This window comes from Mauremys mutica, chromosome 12, assembly GCF_020497125.1.
Source record: "Mauremys mutica isolate MM-2020 ecotype Southern chromosome 12, ASM2049712v1, whole genome shotgun sequence".
NCBI classification, from domain to species: Eukaryota; Metazoa; Chordata; order Testudines; family Geoemydidae; genus Mauremys; species Mauremys mutica.
In genome coordinates this window covers 25272364-25294115 of record NC_059083.1, presented here as the reverse complement: position 1 = coordinate 25294115, position 21752 = coordinate 25272364, and the positions used below count along the sequence as shown (strand labels likewise).

At 52.3% G+C, this 21752-nt stretch overlaps 2 protein-coding genes across 2 annotated transcripts in view; one reads left to right on the top strand and one right to left on the bottom strand.

The window, feature by feature from the left end:
- LOC123344867 (zinc finger protein RFP-like) overlaps positions 1-10095 on the top strand; it is a 70531-nt gene extending 60436 nt beyond the window's left edge. The window contains exons 6-7 of the mRNA XM_044981362.1: positions 7831-7890; positions 9572-10095. Coding sequence (XP_044837297.1) covers positions 7831-7890; positions 9572-10095 — 584 coding nt within the window. The remainder of the gene's footprint in view (positions 1-7830; positions 7891-9571) is intronic.
- A 3399-nt stretch (positions 10096-13494) lies between these two features.
- LOC123344932 (cystatin-B-like) lies at positions 13495-13825 on the bottom strand. The gene has a single exon (XM_044981440.1). It carries the CDS (start codon positions 13818-13820, stop codon positions 13521-13523), a length of 300 nt encoding a protein of 99 aa, XP_044837375.1. The 5' UTR covers positions 13821-13825; the 3' UTR covers positions 13495-13520.
- Positions 13826-21752: the final 7927 nt, after the last annotated feature.

The window sequence follows — 21752 nt, the reverse complement described above, 5'->3', positions numbered from 1 at the left end:
TTTCCATAAGGGCCCCCACTGCAGGAACATGGGGCAGGCAGAAGGCCGTTGTATTTATGGCACTCTGCGCCAAAGTCAGCCAGGCATTCACTGGGGGTATAAGATCATACGTGGCGCCTCCCCTCACAAGGAGCGCCAAAACAAGCAACAGAGCAAAACCAGGTGAGGCTGACTCTCCGCATCCAGCAGAATAGGAGCCCAGGCCAGGATCACGGCGGCCTGTGGGACGCAGTGAAAGACGGGCCATGCTGTACTGCCCGGGGCGCACGTCTCCAAACCTATGGGCAACAAAAGGGTACAAAACAATTAATATGCAATCACACAGAATCAAAAAAGGCGGGCAGAAGTCCTGGCGTGGCCAGCGAGCAATTATTCTCCAGGGGCTCTGGCTCCTCGGCGTCTGGGCGCGTCTCGTGTGGCTCTTCCGAGTCTGTCTGTTGTTGCGCCCGAGGATGCAGCCAAGGTCGGACCCATTTCGCCGGTATCCACCTAGGACCTGCGTCAGTGGAGACACAAGCATAACCCCTCCCCCACGTTAGCAAGTCAACTGGTCCTTTCCAAACTTGCTGCTGATAATCGAACCATTTGACCGAGGGTCGTGGGCTTGTACCCTGCTCGTCCCCGGTTATTCCACCAACATGTTTAATCGCGGGGGGTACTTGGCTGTCTTTCCCAAGCTGTAGCCAATTGAGCACATAAAGAGCTTTCAGCAAACGAGCGGCAGGCGTCTTATCCAAAGCGTCTGCCCTTTCACTCCGAATGCCCCCCTTCTGTCTCAAAAGAAGCGCCTTTAAGGACGCATGGGCACGCTCAATAATAGCTTGTCCAGTAGAATTGCCAGGAACACCGGTAGAATGCTGCACACCCCATTGTAAAAGAAACTGGGCAGTGCGATGCGAAACATAACCTCCGCCATTATCAGTCTTAATAAGCGCAGGAACCCCCATAACAGCAAAACAGGCTTGCCAATGCTTAATCACATCGCGGGAGCTGGTAGAGGTTAATGCTGTTGCCCAAATAAAACCAGAAAAGGTGTCAATGGTAACATGAAGATTGCGCAAGGTGCCAAACTCAGCAAACGTGGTAACATCAGACTGCCAAATCTGAAGGGACAAAAGGCCACGGGGATTAACACCGGAAACAAGGGGCAGCACATGTTGTTGACAATCAGGGCAGGAGGCCACAATAGCGCGAGCATCAGTGATAGAAATCGCAAACTGGCGTGCCAAAGCACGAGCAGACTGGTGAAAAAATTCATGAGAGACCCGTGCCTGAGCAAAGGAATTTGGAACTTGGGCAGTGCCAACCAAATGATCAATCAGGGCATTGCCTTCGGCAAGACCATCCTGCAGTCCCGAATGGCTCCGAATATGCATGACAAAATAAGGGCACCGGCGAGCATTCAACAAATGCCACAGCTGAAAAAGAGCAGTCCACAAAACGGAATTCGTGACTCGGCCCAACAGGGATCGCTCCAAACGACGAAGCACACCCACAGCATACAAGGAGTCACTAACAATGTTCAATGGAGTATTGGGCCACTTTTCAAAGGTTCGAACAATAGCACGAAGCTCCAGAACCTGCAAGGAGCCATCAGCAAGGACAAATTCGTGGTGCCAGCAATTATCAGCAAACCAAAGAAGTCCCGCACGCTGAGCACTGCCGCTGGCGTCAGTAAAAACGGTGAGGCCAGCAACAGGACTGGACCGTAACATCAAAGCTTTCTCCAAGGGCAGCATAGTAGCAAAAAACCGATGTGGGGGAAAATGGCTACTAAACCGACCGGCATAATCCATGGTGGCAAGTACAAAGGAAAGGTGAATAACAAGCAACTGAGTCACGGTAGCATCATCAAAGGGCAGGTAAATCACGTGCGGATCCATGCCCGCAATGGCTAACAAACGCTGTCGGGCCACTCGAATAAGATGAGCGACTGCATCAAGTCGCGTGGTCACAGTGGTGGCATAATGCGAAGGCGGAAAGATCCACTCAATGCCCACAAGTGGATCTAAAAGGGCTTCATGCCACTGAAAAAGCAGGGCTGTCAGGGAAATATCCGTGGACAAAATGGCCAAAAAAACAGGCAAATCCGGATAAATGCGTCCAGAGTACCGCGTGGCTAACTTATTTGCAATGGTTTGCAGGGCAACATGATGTTCAGCTTGAAGAGAGCGAGGCTCCTCCGGGGCACGACCACCCTTAAGCAAGGAAAGAAAGGGTGCAAGATCTTCATTTGTAATTCCACAGAGACCGCGAATCCACTGTAGGTCACCCACAAAACGTTGCACATCATGTAAATTCCGAATATCCAATTGAATGGTTAAGTTCTGTGGCCGCACAATCGAATCGGTTATCTCCATGCCAAGATACCGATACGGAGCTTGCTGTTGAATCTTTTCTGGGGCAATAACCAAACCAGCCTTTTGTAACACAGAGTCAATCTCAGCAATGGCTGCTTCCATTGAAAGGTGGGCGCTGGTAAACAAAAGATCATCCATGTAATGATAAATAATCCAGTCAGGATGTGCCGCTCGCAGGGGCGCTATGGCCCAAGCAACATACAACTGACAAATGGTAGGAGAGTTTTTCATACCTTGTGGCAGAACAGTCCATTGATACCGCTTTACAGGCTCAGCCTTATTAACAGAAGGCACGGAAAAGGCAAACTTCTCTCGGTCCGCAGGATGCAAAGCAATGGTAAAAAAGCAATCCTTGAGATCAATAACAAGCAAGGGCCATCCATGCGGAAGCATAGTAGGTGTGGGCAGCCCAGGTTGGAGGGCGCCCATGTCCTTCATCACAGCATTAACAGCGCGCAGATCTTGTAGCAAACGCCAACGCCCAGATTTTTTGGGTATGGTAAAAATAGGAGTATTCCAGGGGCTAAGGGAAGGTTCAAGATGACCCTTAGCCAGTTGTTCCTGCACAAGTTCATGTACTCGGGCGAGCTTGTCTTTGTGCAGCGGCCACTGAGCGACCCAGACCGGTGTGGTAGTTGCCCATTCCAGCTGAAGGATCGGTCGCCCCTCAATGGCCGCTAGGCAAAAGGTGAATTCTGCAACACAACGCCCCACTGACTTAAGCAATCTCGACCTAGTAACCAGATCGGAGCCTGCATCACATAAGGGCGAACCTTCGCGCTCGTGGCCGGATCTTCCACATCAACAATGGTAATAAAATCCACACTAATGCGAGTCAACTGAGTCCCGCCAATCCCGCTCACAGGCGTGGCGGCATCCCGCAAGGGCCAAGACTCCGGCCAAAACCGAGAGGGAATTATAGTCACATCGGCCCCCGTGTCCAAGAGGGCATCATGAACAATCTGTCGCCCATCGGAGCCCTGGAGGCGAACAGTTCGAATGGGCTTACATGGGGTGACTTCCATGGCAAAGGCAATTTGGGGAGGTCCAGTAGATCCAAACCCCCGAGACCCGCGGTCAAGCTGGGTCGTCCTGGGCACACACCCCTTAAAAGGTATCAATTGAGCCAAACGCGTGCCAGCAGTGATGGTTATAGGGGGACAAAGGGCACGTACCATTATCCCAATATTTCCCGTATAGTCAGCATCAATAAGGCCAGGCAAAACAAAAATACCTTGTTTTGATGTTGACGAGCGGCCGATCAAAAGGGCACTCAGTCCAAATCCTAGTGGGCCATCAGTATTAGAAGGAAGAACATGGACTTTGTCATCCTCTATGACTGTGTCTGTCGCTGTGGCCACATCCACTCCGGCACTGCCACGGGTTGCTCCGGTGAGGCGTTCCAGGCAGCCGGATTGGTGGCCGGAGGCATTTGTGTCGTCGCGCTCCTCCGAGGGGCGCTCTGCGGTCCGTTTCCCGGCAGCAGTGTTCCATCCTTGCTGCGGCGCGACCAACACTCAAAGGCGCGATGGCCATACCTTTGACATCGTGCACAAACGCCGGTAGCGGCTTTAGGCGACACATCAGGGGGTCGCTGCCCACATTGCACAGGGCAGTTCCGCCGAATATGTCCGGGCTTTCCACAAGCGAAACAGAGGCCGTTTGACCGGGCAGGCCGTCTGGCCCCTCGCTTGCGCCCGACCAGAGGTTGTAATGCAACGGCCAGTGCAGTGGCATGTGCCTTAGCATGAATTGTAGCTTTATCCGATTCTTCAAACATAGCGGCCCTGTTACACGCCTCAATCATGTCCATCAGGGTCGCAGTCCTTGGCAAGGTGGCTAGTATGCGGCGGCAAGTGGGGTTTGCATTCTGGGTGGCCAGATCAAGTCCAACTGCGGTTCTGGCCTCTGGTGTCAAATTAGGAGATCTATCAATAGCCTCTCGAAGGCGATCCAAAAAGGTAGCATAAGGTTCCAACGGGCCTTGTGTAATTTTAGCATAGGGAGGGGCCGGCTTCCCCATCTGGGGCACCGCTTTAAGGGCAGCCAGAGCCAATTCTGTGATTGCTGCAGGATTCGGGGGTCAAGGCGGGCTTGCAAATGCGGTTCAACAAAGCGTCCGGTCCCCAAAAGCATATCGACAGTAGCCACACGCCGAATATCACCGTCCGGTAAATCCAAATTGCGGACAAGGGCCAAATCAATTCTTTTAGCCCAATCATCTTTCCACAAAAGTTTCTGGGTAGGCGTAAGAAGCATATCAGCTAGCTTAATCGCATCATACGGACACATTGCCTGTCCAATAAACACCTGTTCAATTATAGACTGTACATACGGATTATCTAGTCCATAAGCCATAATCGATTTCTGTGCCTCACGAATCAACTTCCAATCCAAAGGAACCCACTGGCGACGGTTTGGCTGTTGAGGGTCTGGCGTAATCACTGGAAAAGCCTCAGGTGTCAAACCTTCAAGGATGGCTTCCTTTAAAACTCCATGCCAGCGCTGTACCGGATCCGGAGGGTCCCCAGTTGAAGGGTCCCCAGGGGCAGGTGGGGCGGAAGGACGAGTCGTTGGATGGAAACACTCGTGAAGATGCGAACGCAATGATCCAGGTGGAAAACCTTGCATTTGATCCAACTTATTATAAATGTCTTGGAGCTGTTGACCCTGGCGCTCCATCTCCTTATAAAAGGGATCAGGCTGAGTAAATTGGGTAAGCGTAGTCAAGTCGGGATATGTCTTTGATGGCGCATTGTCCAGCCGAGCCCCCTCTGCTTCCCCGCAATCGTGGCACCCCCAGACCCCGTGAACACGGCATGGCTTTGGGGGGGGGTGCATACGGTGAAGCTATGTCCATAGGCTCGGGCGTATCGGGGGGTAGTGGAACTGTAGCAGGATCAATCTCGTCGGGGCCAAGAGCCACATTGGAGGGTAATGGGTCCATAGCAGGGGCAAAGTCATCCGGGTCGGAAGCCAAAGGTATCACCGTGGGCTCGCCACCAAAAAACTCCCGGGCTCCAACCGGCAACACAGAAGGCACTTCGGGCGGTGGGTGGAAAATCTCAGAAAGAGCCGCCTGCACTCCTGCCTCGGCCGCGAGAGTCTCCACTATCTTCTTCGTTTTGTCCCACACTGGGCTCAGGGAGAAGGCTTCCTTATCGCCCTGAGCCACCGACTTCCAAAGCTCGGAGCCTAGCTGCTCCCAAACAGCTTTATCAAAAATTGTACTCGGCTTAACGAAAAGTCCCCTTTTCTGTCCCCACCGTAGCAGGCGGGATAACGTGTCAGAGGGGAGCTTTTCTCCCTGCCGTTCCGCGATGCGTATCAAATATTCATGCACCGTTTTTTCTTCCGCTGATGCAGCGGTCCCCATGTTAGCCGCTCACCTCTGAGCTCAGATGCGCCTCTCCTTTGGACGCCCGGGGGCCGGCCCTTCTCCAGCACTTCCCGCCGCGGCTCCTCCGCCTGGGTCAGGCCACCGACACTATCACCATTCGATTCGAATCACGTCGGGGTCACCATTTGTTGCGTCGCATGGCGGACGTGGACAGAGCTCAACAATCAGTTTGATTGGTAACAGAGTCATTTATTTCTCTCCAGCATACATCTTTATACTTTTGAAGCAGGCAAGCAAGCAATTGCTAATTGGTTAACAAAATACACACAAGCACTGCTATAACTTCATAGGGTAACATCATCCTAGACAGCTTCAAATTTATTATCCTATTATGCCTGCTAGAGAGAAGCTAGCCAAGGCCAACTTCTCATAACAAAACTCACAACTTAATTAACCTAATCTAAAAACCTAAACATCCCAGGTTTCCCACACTATCTCCTAAAAACCTAAACATCCTAGCTTCCCACACTACCAGGTGCCAAGCTAGCAAAATATTTCCAACAATACCATCCCTAGCCCTTAACAAGGCCTCAGCCTGGGGACTTGCCAGGCCAGAGCTCCCCAGGTCTGCCTGCCCCGCCCCAGCCCTGCTCTGTGTAAGGTACCCTGTGCTCTGCTCCCAGGCAGCCCTGCAGTGAGACTCTTGCTTGCCTAGCTCCCAGCCCTATGATCAGGGCCAGTTGTAGCCTAATTGGGTGTGGCCCCAGCTGTGGCTGCCTCCCCAACCACCCGACCTCAGCTGCTTTTCACCTTTTACCTCCTTTTATTCCAGGAACAGGGTAACTGCCCCGCTACACAAGTTACAGAGATTCCACCACTGACTCTAGTTTAAATCTGCAACTGACCCGTGCCCCAGGCTGCAGAGGAAGGAAGGAAAAAAATCCCCAGGCTCTCTGTCAATCTGACTTGGGGGGAAATCCCTTCCCCACCCCAGATATGATGGTCAGTTGGATACCGAGCATTTTGGCAAGACCCAACAGCCAGACACGTGGCAAAGAACTCTCTATAGCTCAGAGCCCTCCCCATCTACTGCCCCATCACCAGCCATGGGGCACATTTCTCAAAGGCGGATCCAGGCCATCACTGAGCTCTGGTCCCATTTGCAGCTAGTTTCGGCCAAATGGGCTGGAGGGAAGGAGAAAGCCCCTCCCCCACGGTCAGGGATCCCTCCAGCACAGGAGCCTCTGGTGCCTCCTCCCCAGCAGCTGCAGGCACAAGGCGTGTTCCTGAGAGGGCTGGGAGTGGTGGTGAGGGCAGGTGGAAGAGGGAGCAGGTGGACAAGGGACAGAGGGCCATGGGCCATATAAAGGTGGGCCTCTGACACTCTGCACAGTGGCCTAAACACACGGGGGCCATCGTCATAGGGATGTAGCTCTGGCTGGCTTCAGAACTTCCTCAGCCTGTGCCAAGGTCTGCACCGGCCTCTGCAGGCACTGAATAGTGGAGTCACAAATGGCCCCTCCCCTCTCTCCTTTTCCTGGTACAGGGGGAAATCGGACCCTTTGAGCCAATCCTCCCCCACCTCAATTTCCACCTTGATAAAATAATTTTACTATTATTTCCATTTCTGCCTATGGAGGACGAGGTCCTGTCGTGCTGCTTTCTGTAGAGGTGCTGAGTAAACAGACCCAACTGCTCACAATTAGAGCCAGAATTTCACAAACTCTGAACATCTGGTTAGTGTCAAAGGGACCCAAGTGGGTAAAGCTACTTTTATGCCAAATTCTTTGCAGGCTCTGGGTCTAGGTTACGGCAAAAGGCAGTAAGTGATTGAGACAAACCAACTGGAGTCTGAAGGGTGGGAGGGGATGAGGAGGGAAAAGTAAATCTCTTACAGATTGTGTGTCCTGGGATAGTTGTGAGGCTGTAAGGCTGCTGGCTCCATTGCTGAGAGATGCCTGATTGAGAGGGGGAAATAGATTTCAGACCTTTTTATATTAAATACCTGAGTGTTTCTCTGGGCCTCTCTGTCTGTTTCTCTGTCATAATTATAAAACAGTTTCAGAGTGGGGATGCTCTTATGAATATGAAAGTCTGAAATCTCACCTCTCTTCTCCTTTCTCCCCCAAGACACTCTGCCATCTGAACTGGAGAGAAAAAGGGGAGAATCATTTGGAGCACACAGACAGGGTGAGTTTGCAAGTGATGATTGCCTTTAAATTATGAGAAAATTCCAGAGAAAACGTCTTCATGAGATTGTAGCTAAAGTTACCAACCAAACTGACAGCGACTATGACACACACAGCCCTAAAAATAACACATTAAACAGTAAGGAGATCCAGGGGCCCATGTCTCCCCCCACAACACACACACACTTTTAAAGGTGGGATGACCAGGACACTTTTCAGCATGGGCATAGTTTGGGGGGAAAGGGCCACGTTGCCCCCCCACACTGCAAGCCTTGGCAGGGGTGGAGCATGGCTGGCAGTATCTATGCTTAGGGCAGGGCAGCTGAGCAGCTCCTCTCTGTGTAGTGCAGCCCCTGCCCGCAGCACCAATCTTGCCCTGGTGCTGGCCTCTCTCAATGGCCCCACCCCTGCTCCTCTTTCCCTGAGGCCCTGGCCAGGCCAGAAGCCAGAACCAGGCTGCCATCCAGGGACTGCACTGGGAAGCCCTGGATCCTCCACCTGCCCAGGGTGGTGCACCCCGGGGAGTGGGGACATGGACTGGGGACTGCTGCCAAAGGCCCATGGACCTGTGTCCAGGGCAGGTGGAGTGTCAGGGGCTCTCCATAGCGGGCAAGTCTCCCAGCCTGGCCAGGGGGCAGGTCCTCAGTCAGGGCCACGGAGGGGGCGGGGACACAAAAAGAGTCCTGACACCAACCTTCATGCTGAGTTCATGCCCATTCTGATGAACAGAAACACTCTTAACTGAGTCACATGCGAACAGAGCTCCCTGCCACATCCCTCAGCTTCACCCCGGTGCAGAGGGTCCCCCATCGCTCTTCTCCAACATCCTGCCTTTCCTCTGGGCAGCACTGGGCTCTCCCATTGGAGCCGCTCCCTGCTTCCTGGATTGGGGAGATGCTCTTCCTGTGAGACTGGCAGCTCCTCCTTTCTCTCTAGGCTGGAGATGGTGCTACCACACCCAGTGCCACCTCCTACTTTCTGGTTTTAAGTGGCTGTTCCCCATTGCTGCACCTTCCTCTCTGTTCCCTGGCCTGGGAGTGGAGGCTGCATTAGGGGAGGGAGCTTCCCTCTGGGGTATAAAGCTGGTACCTGCCACTTCTGCTCCCTCAGTAAAAGCTTCTGACGCCTTCCTGGCTGTGTCTGTGCTGCTGGGATTGGGGCAACACCAGCAGCGGGTTGTGGGAGCTGAAGCCTCTGTGATAAATGAGAAACTAATGAAGTGGGACCTGTTACAAAGACTGAGGTGCTGCAGTGACATCTCTGCTCAGTCTCAGGGCTGGTCTCCACTGGGTGGGGGTGTGGGGTCGATCTGAGATACGCAACTTCAGCTACGTGAATAGCGTAGCTGAAGTCGAAGTATCTTAGATCGATTTACCTCTCATCCTCACGGCGTGGGATCGACGTCCGCGGCTCCCCCTGTCGACTCCGCTACTGCTGTTCATGCTGGTGGAGTTCCAGAGTCAACAGGAGCGCGTTTGGGGATCAATATATCGCGTCTCAATCAATTACTACCCACTGATACAGCGGGTAGTCTAGACGTACTCTCAGGTGTCCAGGACAGGGGCAGTTCCCTGGGATCTGGGACTGTCCCACCCTGAATGGGGCTGCTGGGGAGCGTGAGAATTGGCCCCAGACTCCCCCAGGGCTGAGCTCTGCCCCTAACGCTCTGATTCTCTCTCCAGTGAATGTGACTCTGGATCCAGACACGGCTCATCCCAACCTCATCCTGTCTGAGGATCAGAAAAGTGTGAGATGGGGAGACACGCAGCAGCGACTGCCCAACAACCCTGAAAGATTTGACACTTGGCTCTGTGTGCTGGGCTGTGAGGGATTCACCTCAGGGAGACATTGCTGGGAGGTGGAGATAGGGGTGATGGTGGGGGCTGGGCAATACTGGGCTGTGGGGGTGGCCAGAGAGTGTGTGAGGAGGAAGGGACGGATCAGCCGTAGCCCTGAGGGGGGGATCTGGGCTGTAGAGCAGTGGGAGGGTCAGTTCCGGGCTCTCACCTCCCCTGCGACCCCCCTGCCCCTGAGCCGGGCCCCCAGCAGGATCCGGGTTTGTCTGGACTGTGACCGGGGGCAGGTGACATTTATCGATGCTGGTGATGAGGCCCCGATCTTCACTTTCCCGCCGGGCTCCATCCCTGGGGGCAGAATCCGACCCTGGTTCTGGGTGGGGGGATCCCGGCTCAGCCTGTGTCCCTGAGACACACAGCAGAGGGGGGAACTGGAAATCAGCCTCTCTAGCCACACACAGCCCAGTCTCTATGACCTTGGAGGACTCCCATCTTCCCAGCCTCTGGCACCTCATCTCTATGGCCCCTGGAAGCACCTCCCCCACCCTCTTTGCAGCCCCAGGGATGGGAGGGGGAAGAACCCCTGAAGCTGCAGGAGGGGCCCTGAGGGGCAGAGGTGGGGGCTGGGCAGGGGGTGGCACTAACAGCTGGACAGGGGTCAGGCTGAGGTGGGGGTGGCAGGGTCACAGCGTGAATCAATCAGGGTTTGGAGGGTTGGGGAGAAGCAGCAGCAGCGAGGAGCATTTTGTACAGATCTGTGTCCTTAGATCTCACTGGGGGCTCCCAGCCGGGGATCAGCACGAGGGGAAGGGATAAGATCAGGGAAAGAAGAGAGCAGCCGAGGGGGATGATCTGTGACACGGGGGAGAGACACAGGGAAATAAACAGGGATGGGAAGTGAGGCTAGAACAATAATGAATAGAAAAGGACAGTACGAAAGGAAAGGGAACGTGAGCGGGATGGGGAGATTTGTTACACTTTACTGAAAGTGAGACTGTAACTCATTAATTCCCTGTATTAATTCCGGGACGACTGTCCTGTTGTTGTGCCATTAAAAAAAACTGTTCTCAGTGGTTGGGGAATCTCCTTTCCATGCTGTGGTTATTAAGGCTCCTTCTCGGCTCCATTTACTTACCACCTTTAATTACTGACTGTAAATAAAACTTTACAAACGATTCTTTGTGCTTGTTCCACTTTACTGTCCCAGCTGCAGGTGCTGGTGGCAGAGTCCTGGGATTTGCTTCCTGACTTGGTTGTGCCCCCCCAACAACCCCCACAGGGAATATTGTGCCCCTAGGATGAGTTTGGGGTTTACTGGGATGTGTCATGCTCCAGCCGGGGCTCTGTCTCTGTCCTTAATTTGTAGGCAACTAGAAAATCAAAGTCTGCAAATCTGTTAGGGGCCTAAACTCCCTAGACAATGGATGGGCATCACAGGCACCTTACAGTGCGATTCACAAAAGCCAGCTCACTAGGCGGGGAGCCATCTCAGCTAGGCAATGGGAGAGGTGACAAGGGGGGAGGGGTGTCCTAAGCCACACCCCTCTCACAGACAGGTGCCTAAATCAGAGCTGCAGAGGGACATCTGTGTCTGCTTAGCAACCCAGAGACAGGAACCCAGCATCTGAAGTCAGGTGGCTCAGGCGCCTAAGGCGTTTCTTGCTGGAATGAGGTCAGCACCTGCCTCGCTCCACAGGAAAGGGTGAGTGGAGAGAAGCAGGAGGTGGTTTTGGTGCTATCACCTGCCTTCTAACAGCCCCATGGTGAGAGCACTCAGCTGGCACCTGTGAGACCCAAGTTCAGTTCTCCCATCAAGCTGTGGGCAGCAGCTCACGAACATGAGCACCAACCTCAGGGCAAACAGTTATAAACCAGGGCACAGACTCCCACTGGTCGTGTGTCCTGTATTTAGACCTCACCTCCCAGGTATCAAGTGAGAACACTCATGCACTAGAACAGCCTGAACATGGAGTCACAGACAGTCCCCTTGGGTTCTCCCGTCTGTCTCGCTGCTTTTCTGCCTCCTCTCCTGCTTCGTCTCCCTGCTCCCCCTGCCGGGGTGGCCACCCGTGGTACCGCAGGCCCCGTGCCGCTCTCAGAAGCGGCTGGCACAGCACCAGGTCCCTGGGGCCCCCCGGGGGCGGGGGGCCGCAAAGGGCTCCATGTGCTGTTCCAGGCACCACCCCCAGCAGCTCCCATAGGCTGGGAACAGGAACTGTGGCCAATGGGAGCTTCGAGGGAGGTACCTGGAGGCATGACAAGGGCAGCACACAGAGTCCTGTGCCCCCCCCCCACCCCCAGGGGCCACGCAGGGATGTGGTGAGTGGTGCGGCGTGGAGCCAGGGCAGGCACGCAGGGAGCGCGCCGCTGCAGGTAAGCGGCGCCAGGTCAGAGCTCAAATCCCTCCTGCACCCCGCCCCCCCAACTCTCTGCCCTGAGACCCCTGCCTGCACCTTGCACCCCAACCCCCTGTCCTGAGCCCCCTGCCTGAACCTTGCACCCCTCCCGCACCCCAACTCCCTGTCCTGAGGCCCCTGCCTGAACCTTGTACCCTTCCTGCACCCCAATTCCCTGTCCTGAGCCCCCTGCCTGAACCTTTTACCCCTCCTGCACCCCAACTCCCTGTCCTGAGCCCCCTCCCTGAAACTCGCACCCCTCCTGCACCCCAATTTCATGTCCTGAGACTCCTCCTGCACCCCAACTCCCTGTCCTGAGGCCCCTGCCTGAACCTTGCCCCCCTCCTGCACCCCAACTCCCTGTCCTGAGCCCCTTCCTGCACACCGCACCCCTCCTGCACCCCAACTCCCTGTCCTGAGCCCCTTCCTGCACACCGCACCCCCTCACACACACCAACCTTTATGATGTTCGCCTTTAAAAAAATAAATAAAATTCCCGGGGTGCACACCCGAATGAAATGTGCTGCGCACGCCTGTGAGTGTGATCCTGCAGCGCCAGGAGACACAGACAGGAGGGAGCGGAAGCAGCAGGCTCTTTTTTTTTTTTAGCATTTTTAATCTGTACTTTAATGGCAGCTCCTCTGTCAGGGAGATTGCCCTTTCTTGGGGCTGTGAGGAAGATGGCCCTTATAAATAAAACAATGCAAATCAACACATACATTTTCAACAACAGCTAAGAGAACAGAGTGAAACTCCTGTTAAATACACCCTGTACCTTCTGTAGAAATATTATCTGTTTAGAAGTGCCTATGTGGTTCTACTGCCTTACAAGGACTTTTGGTTAAGATTTGGTGAAGAAGCGCTGTCATATGTGACATTTCCTCTATGGAGAACTACATCATATCCTTGTAGGGGGATGGATTTGATTGCCTAGGAAATGCTTCTATGTCAAATGACTATGATCCTATTTCTTTTCACTTTTTCAGGTTTGCTCCAGTGTTGTAAACCTCCATCTTTAGCTCCCTAACAATAACATGTGTTTGTTCTCTACTATGTATTGAGTAACATTGCATTCTGTAACAGGGCTAGAAGAAATTCTAATTATTATACTGCTCTATGTCACAGTTGTACTGATTACACTCCCTTTTCTCTTTAGCTCACAACAGATTATATGGGCATGAGTCTCTAGTCACTTACATGGAATTTATGCCAGTGTAAATCCGTTGATTTCAGTGGAACGTCGCCTGTTTTACACTAGTGTAAGTGAGAGGAGAACCAGGCCCCTTCTTTGGGATACTGAGGAGGGAGGGAACTCTAGAAAAGGAATTGATATTTCAGACAAGATTTTTAAATGCACTTTCATTCTATAAATGAAACATATAGGAAACATCACTTTGTAGCCTATAAAAAAAATTGAGAGAGGCTCTTCCAAAGAGCCACTAAAAGTAAGTCAGCTCATCATGCTTAGTCTTGCTGCTCTGATAACTGGAGAGGCTCAGAGGTTTGTTCTCATGAGGAAGGCTTTTGAACACCCGCAAGTGCAAGAACTCCTCATTGCCAACATGGACCTTGATGAAGTAGTTTATTCCAGCAACCACCTGAGTTTTAAACTCCACAGCAGTGAATACCTCAAATTTCTTCCCTTCTTTTTCTTCCACCTGAAGTTTCACCTCGTCGGCAACCTGCTGCGCTTTCGGGGTGGCCGGCTGGGCGCCCGTCAGCCCCCCGCACCTCCTCATCGCGGCGGCGGAACCCGCAGCCCACCGCAAGCCAAAGCGCAGCTGCCAGCTGAGCAGTTTCCAAGCCACAGGGGGCTGCTCTGCCTTTGCTGCTGGCTCCAACAGGGCTCCCGCAGCAAGCTCACTCCCCACCCCACTCAGCCCGGCCCCCTGCCTGACCAGTAGGGCCTAAAAAATAGGAGGGCCTAAGGCTAAAGCCACATTAGCCTAATGGGTAATCGGACCCTGCCTGGAGCAGGAGACAGTGTCTGCCCAGCCCAGGAAGAGCCATTAATAGAACCCGTTGTACCCGAAGACAAAGGGAGCAGGAAGTGGCAGCACTGGAGGGAGAGACTCTCCCTAATCCAGGAACAGGAAAGAGCCCCCATCAGCCCAAGGCAAAGGGATGTGGCAGCCCTGAGGGGGAGACATCTCCATTCATGTCTCTGAATTTAATATTTCAGACATGTAGAAATAGTCACCAGAACTCAGCTGGTCAGAGTTAAGGGTGTTTGAATGATGGGCAGTGAGAAGATTTCTCTTTGCGTGTGTGTGTATATATCTCCCGGACCTGGTTAGGTGCCACCGGACTGCAGTAAGGGGAACCCAAGCAACTGGGCCCCAGGATCCCCAGATAATTCAAGCCTCTGGGACTGGATCAGAGCCCATCCACTGCTCCAGTCTTGGGGTCCCTAGGCACATTCTTGGGGGGCTCTCTAGCCCCCTATCTGAGGCGTGAAACCCGCTGCCTAACCCATAGTGCAGAGCTGACCCACCAGACTCCCACATGCCTGAATGCACCATCTCCCAGAACTCCGGGCTAAGGTGAGAGCCTGCTGGTTTCAGCTGAATTCTCTCCGGGGGCACATTGTGACCATTTAACACACGGAGAGACTCTCTGCAAACATCCAACATTATTGCTCTTTCACTTAATCTCTTAACCAGATAAAGCACAGGAGAGTTCAGATCCCGTAGCACAAAATGACCAACCTAACTGCAGTGCCCCCCACTAGCTCCCCCTTCTCTTGGGAGTCCTGGGGGCCATTTGGGCTCAGGAAAAGCAGGCAGGGCCCCCTCACCTCATAAACCTGCTGCATGCTGGGGGATTTGCTCTCTCCTTTTGAGTTGGAGACAAAGGGCTTGGCTACACTTACAATTTGCAGCGCTGGGAGTTACAGCGCTGGTCATGCAGCTGTGTAGGGCCAGCGCTGGAGTGTGGCCACACTGACAGCTACCAGTGCTGCAGTGTGGCCACACTTGCAGCACTTTCCAGCGCTGTATTGAGAGGTGCATTGTGGGCAGCTATCCCACAGAGCACCTCGTCCCATTTTGGCGCTGAGTATTGTGGGAAGGGGACGGAAGTGTGCGGGTCATTCCGCTTCCTGTTTGCCAGCGCCCTGTGGTGCATCGCTTCACATCCCAGCATTCACTCTTTCCGGCAGCGTTTGGCGCCATTGTGAGTGTCTTTCTGTTTTACTCTCTGTGTGAATCGCAATTTCTGTGGCAAATGGAGCCCGAGCTGCTGAGGACTGTGCTGATGAGTGTCGCCAGCACAACACGTTTGGCAGTCGAGCTATTCCTTCAGCTCCAAAGTGACAGTGAGGAGTCTGACGATGATATCGATATCGATTCTCCTGCCGCGTGTGGCACCAAAGTGCTTGTGGCATTCACGGAAATGCTCAGCACCGTTGAACGCCGCTTTTGGGCTCGGGAAACAAGCACTGAGTGGTGGGATCACATCGTCATGGAAGTCTGGGATGACGAGCAGTGGCTGCAGAACTTTCGTATGAGAAAAGCCACTTTCATGGGACTGTGTGCTGAGCTCGCCCCCACTCTGCGGCGCAAGGACACAAGATTGAGAGCTGCCCTGACGGTGGAAAAGCGAGTGGCTATTGCAATCTGGAAGCTGGCAACTCCAGACAGCTACCGGTCGGTCGGGAACCAGTTTGGTGTGGGAAAGTCGACCGTGGGAATCGTTTTGATGAAAGTTTGCAAGGCAATTAATCGCATCCTGCTAAGAAAGACCGTGACTCTGAGGAGCGTGCAGGACATTGTGGATGGCTTTGCACAAATGGGTTTCCCTAACTGTGGAGGGGCGATAGATGGGACGCATATTCCTATTCTGGCCCCCTCCACCTGGCATCAGAGTACGTTAATCGTAAGGGGTATTTCTCTATGGTTCTCCAGGCGCTTGTGGATCACCGCGGGCGTTTCATTGACATTTACACAGGCTGGCCTGGAAAGGTACATGATGCACGCATCTTTCGGAACAGTGGCCTGTTCAGGAAGATGCAGGCAGGGACTTTTTTCCCAGACAGGAAGATCACAGTAGGGGATGTCGACATGCCCACTGTGATCCTTGGAGACCCCGCGTACCCGTTACTGCCTTGGCTCATGAAACCGTATACAGGGAAGCTTGACAGGAGCAAGGACCGGTTCAACTACAGGCTGAGCCGGTGCAGAATGACTGTGGAGTGTGCTTTTGGGTGTTTAAAAGCACGCTGGAGATGTTTGTATGGGAAGCTAGAATTGGGGGAAAGCAGCATCCCCGCGGTTATATGCGCTTGCTGTACCCTCCATAATATTTGTGAAGGGAAGGGTGAAACATTCAGTCAGGCATGGACCACCGAGGTTCAAGTCCTGGAGGCTGAATATGCACAGCCAGAGAGCAGGGCTAATAGAGAGGCCCAGCACAGGGCTACAAGGATTAGGGATGCCTTGAGGGAAGAATTTGAGGCTGAAAGCCAACAGTAATGTTTGCTGCCTTGCATGGGAGTGAATTGCACTGCTTACACTGTTATTCTATTATCCATAATAATAATATGATTTGCAGTGCCTCTTTCTTTACTGGGCTAAGGTATCTTTCACTATCTGCTATAATAAAGACTGTTTTCAAAGCCAAGAATTGTTTTATTGAAAAGAAAAAAACTTCCTTGACAGACAGACAGACACACAACATTTCATGAACACAAGAGGGCAGGGGTGTGGGTTGGTGAACTGTACAGTCACAAGTTTGCATATGTCCTGTCTGGATTGCTGTTTAATGAATCCTGCACTTCAGGGTGCATATACTGCATGGTGATGGGGGTTGAATGCAGAGGGTAAGGGTGGTGGTAGGTATCAGGGCTGGTTGGGGAACGTACAGGTGTTGGAGGCAGCTGGTGGTGGTAAGAACCTGGATGCTGGGGAAAGGTGGTTTGAGCTGACATTGGGGCACAAGGCACAAAGGACGGGGCGGGTGGGGGAGTAGCACGGTAGTGGTCTGCTTGCATGGCAACGAGTGACTCTATAGACTCCGCTTGGCGCTCCAGGATGCTTAGCAGCCGCTCCGTGCTTTTCCTCTTGGCCACTGCATTTCTCTTGCGGATCCTGCTTTCTTTCTCTCGCCACTCCTTCAAGTCTTTACTCTCTCGAGCAGAGTGATTAAGAACAGTTTTCAGCATGTCCTCTTTGCTCTTTCGGGGATTTTTTCTCAGATTTTGAAGCCTCTGTCCTGTGGAACATCTGCTCAGTCCAGTAGTCAAGGTCACTGTAGAAACACACAGAAATGACAACATTTAACACGGGCAGCATTGTATCCACTATCTCCAGACATGAATTGTTACACTGAGGGAGTTCTCACTTTAGCATTCTTTTCCCCACACGCATAACACAACAGAAGCCACGAAATGGTGAGTGAGGGGTGCTTACTTATATAGGGAGAAGTGGGGCTTGAGTGATAGAGGGGAGCTGGTTGCTTCGGGTAATCTAGAGTGCTAGAGGGGTTGAGTGAAGATGCAGATGCAGGGGTGATCTTATCTCCCTATCTCTTCACTAAAGAGTCTCCCAACATTTTTCACAGGACTTAATCCTGGAAGATGTTTCCCTACTGCGAGTCACTAGGGAACAGCGGGGGGCTCTTTTAGAGCAATGTGGATTCCGCCCGGGACCCTATGCGGCTTGCCTGTGTTCAGAAATGGTCCCCCCACCCCTCGCGGCACAGTGGCGCGGACGCGTCAGCGTGACTGGGACAAGGAACACAGTGGCTCTCCCTATAAACCTGCGAAGGCACATTGCCCACGCTCTGGCTGAAACTTTTGAGGAGATTACCGAGGCCGATTACCGCGACGTGATAGACCACATCAACGGGCTATTCCACATCTAGAGGCTGGCATGCATGCAGCCATAACCCCCCTTCCTCTCCAGAAACATTTCCACCCAGAAAATAAAAGCCGCTTACCGGTAACCCGCTCCTCTGCTTGTCCTTCTGCAACTGCTGGCTGCTGCGATTGGGTACTTTCCTCCTGGCTTGAGAAGAGCTCCTGGCTGCATGCCTCCAGGGACTCTGCCGTGTCTTCCCCCATCCCAGGAGCTTCACTCGCGGTTTCCTCTCCCCCCCCCGCCGCCTCCTCCTCCGCCTCCTCCTCCTGTCCCCCAGCCTGCTCAGAAGTGTCCATCGTTATCCTGGGATTGGCAGTGGGGTCACCCCCAAGTATCTCGTCCATCTCCCTGTAAAAACGGCAGGTCGTGGGTGCAGCTCCGGATCGTCGATTACCCTCTCGGGCTTTGTAATAGGCACTCCGCAGCTCTTTAACTTTCACCCTGCATTGTAGTGCGTCCCGATCATGGCCCCTATCCAGCATGGCCCTTGATATCTGCTCAAAGATATCGTAATTCCTGCGGCCGGAGCGCAGCTGTGCCTGAACAGATGCCTCACCCCAAACACTGATGAGGTCCTGCAATTCACCAGTGCTCCATGCTGGGGCTCGTTTGCTGCGTGGAGGCATGGTCACCTGTAACTGATTAACTGATTGCACTCCACACCTGGCTGCAGCAAACAGGAAGGAGATTTTTAAATTTCCCGGGGCATTTAAAGGGCGGGTCACCTGAGGCAAGAGCAGTAGAGTGCAAACTGATGTGCAGAGTGGCTGAACAGGAATTCTGGGATAACTCCTTATTCCCTGGAGGACAATTAAAGCGCTGGTGAGTGTCCACACCTGCTGAGCAGCGCTGGATCACCAGCGCTGCACTCCTTATACCCCTGCCGGGATGGGTTTTCAGCCAGCGCTGCAACCAGGGAGTTGCAGCGCTGGTTGTGCCCTGCAAGTGTGGACGGGGTGTTGTTGCAGCGCTGGAAAGCCTCCACCAGTGCTGCAACTTGTAAGTGTAGCCAAGCCCAAAGAGCGGGATCCAGGAAGGGACTCAGGTATTACAAGGCTGTATGTCACCACGTCTAAATTGCAGCTGCCTAGAAAGTCACTGGAATGACACTGTGAGCCACAAAGCCTGAGTTATGGGGAGATGTAAATGTCTTAGAATGGATGACACAAAAGCCAGCGTGCTAGGCAGGGAGCTGCCTAAGCCAGTCAATGGGAGATGCTGACCAGAGGGAGTCCAGGCCTCTCACTCAGCTTTGTGGATTGCAGGGTTGTTTCTGTGACTGGCTAGTGCCCAATGTCCTTTGATAAATTTTGTTCCTGAGGTAAATCTGCCAAAATACAGAAAATTCAGAAGCAGCTTTCTCTTCTTAGGATCAAATGTGGAGCTGTCTGGGGGGTTTGAAGAAAGAGGGAGATGAGAATATGGTGTTTAACTAGAGTGGAGCAAAGAAAAATCCAGCACCTGCTGGTAGGTGCCATTGTTACTCACCAATAAATCTGCACAGGGACGTTATCAATGCTCAGATCTTTGTGAGTAACAGCGAGTAACATGCTCCTCCCTTTGAGAGGCTATTTATTGTTTCCTCTGTGCAAAGCAATTTCTGTTCTGGCTTAATGTAAACTGAACAGGAGGAAGGAGAATGAAGGACATTATATTACTTACTGAATAATGCAAGTCATTTTCTTAAAAACATGGTGTGACCAGGGTCACAAGGGAGCAACTGAGGTTACTCAATTCTGGCCAAACTGTGAAAATGGGGGAGCCACTCCCCAAAGCTGGTGGATTTTCCAATATTTAGATTTACCAAGCCAGCATGAAACCGCCTCTATGGTACCTCACTGGTTACCCAGAAGCCAACAACAAAGTTAAAGAAACCCAGCCTTAGGCCTCCCCACAGACACCCAAGGCAAATATGATGGTCATTACTGAAAATCTTATTCATCAAATAAGAAAGTTCTACCAATCCCGAAAGATCAGACACTTTACCTCCCAAGTTAATGAATATTTCAGATCTTATCCAAATTCATGCTTACAGCCAATTCTTATTAACTCAACTAATGTTTATTAAAGTAGAAAATAGGTTAAAAGAGAGATCAGCACACAGACAGGTGAGTACAGTTCTGAGATCAGATTCATAGTAGAGATGTTGAGCTTTGCAGTTGGAAAGAGTTCTTACAGAATTAGGGCTTGTCTACACCATGCAGCTTCTAGCGACAGCGCTCTGTCAACACACAGTCTTGTTGCTAAAACTCAGTCTGTGTAAATGCTTTTTTTCAGTATTTTGTGGGCACTTTTGCTGAAAAAATGCTTCCATGCCTGCAAGCAGTGTTCGCTTTTTCAGTGGGAGTGGCATTCACACTGCCACTTGCCGTGGCAAAACTTTTGTCTTTTGGGGGATGGGGATGGGGGGGGCTTTTTTAAGCACCTGTGAAAAACAAAAGTTTTGTCGACAACTTGGTAATATAGACAAACCCTTAGTCCATAGGTTACAGTCCAATGTCCATATTCAGGGTGATCCAGGTGGGATTGGAGATCTCAATCTTATGATTTAAAGGTTTCCCTGATAAAGCACCAAGCAGATCTGAGATTAAAAGGATCAGGTCCCAAGGGTCTCTATACAATCCCAGGCTTCTCTTTACAGTTCAGTCTTTAGGCGAACTTATTTCGTAAGCATCATTGGTAACTAGCTACACAGACTAACATAAGGTAACTGCCCATTTACTAGCATTCACAGATGATTTGCAGAAATTTAGGAACCTTGGGTAATTTTACCATAGAACTGTGGTGCTGAGTGAGCAGCCAGGCAGAGGTTTTCTGGATTTCAGTGGCACCTAATTCTGGGAGTCAGGGGTCTAAACCTGGGCTTTAGGCACCTAAGTCCAATTGCAGATTTGGGTCTTCACCGCTCCGTGCCTCAGTTTCCCATTTGTGAAATGGGGTAACGTCACTTACCTTCACTGTAAAATGCTTGAGCGCTACAGATGAAAAGTGCCATGTAATGGCTAGGGGACAATGCTGATGATGAAATGACCCACGAGTCTCCTTATGTCCGTGACCTGCCATCACAGGGAAAGAGAAACTTATGGGCAGGAAATTGTTTCTCATTTTGACTCTCTGGGCTGGTGTATCCAGGACCAAGAGCAATTCCTGCTGGCTCAGCTGGGGGAACTGGACAGGGAGATTGGGAAGAAACTAGGTGAAAATGCCACCAACTTTTCCAAGCCAATATCTCATCTCAACAAGCTGATCAGTGAGCTGGAGAGGCAGGGCCAGCAGCCAGCGAGTGAATTTCTGCAGGTGAGACTGTTCCAGTCACCCAGACCCCTGCACAGAGACAGGACAGCTCCTGAATCCTGGGCACTGGCGTCCAGCACTCAGAGATCACAGTGTAACTCGGCGAGTGCACGGCAGAGACGGGAATTATAACAGTTCTTTGCAGAGTTACAGACTTGCAGATGTTAGAGATGAAAAGCCCCATTCGGTCAGACAATCCATGGCTTTAGGGCCAGGGCAGGGTCTCTATTTTCAGTGTTTGTAAAATCCCTTCTGATCCCCGTTGACGCCTGGCGGTTACCGTGTCACTGCTTTGCTTGTTTTCCCTAATTCTTTCCCTGCAGCCTTTACTGTCCCTGGATAGTCTTGTTTCTTAGGCTGCTTCCCCCTTTCCATTCCCAGGACAGGTTGGTTTAGCCTCAGACCTCGGGACAACCCCCTAGGGAGCCACTGCCTGATTCTCAGTCCTGCTCTCAGCTCAGCGTTGTCAGGGCAGTCACAGGCTGGTGCTGGGCTGGAGTTCAGTGGCTGGACCCAGCC

Bases quoted from the DNA above. Each gene is read 5' to 3' on its own strand.
- LOC123344932 (XM_044981440.1), bottom strand. From the start codon at position 13,820: ATGAGGAGGTGCGGGGGGCTGACGGGCGCCCAGCCGGCCACCCCGAAA.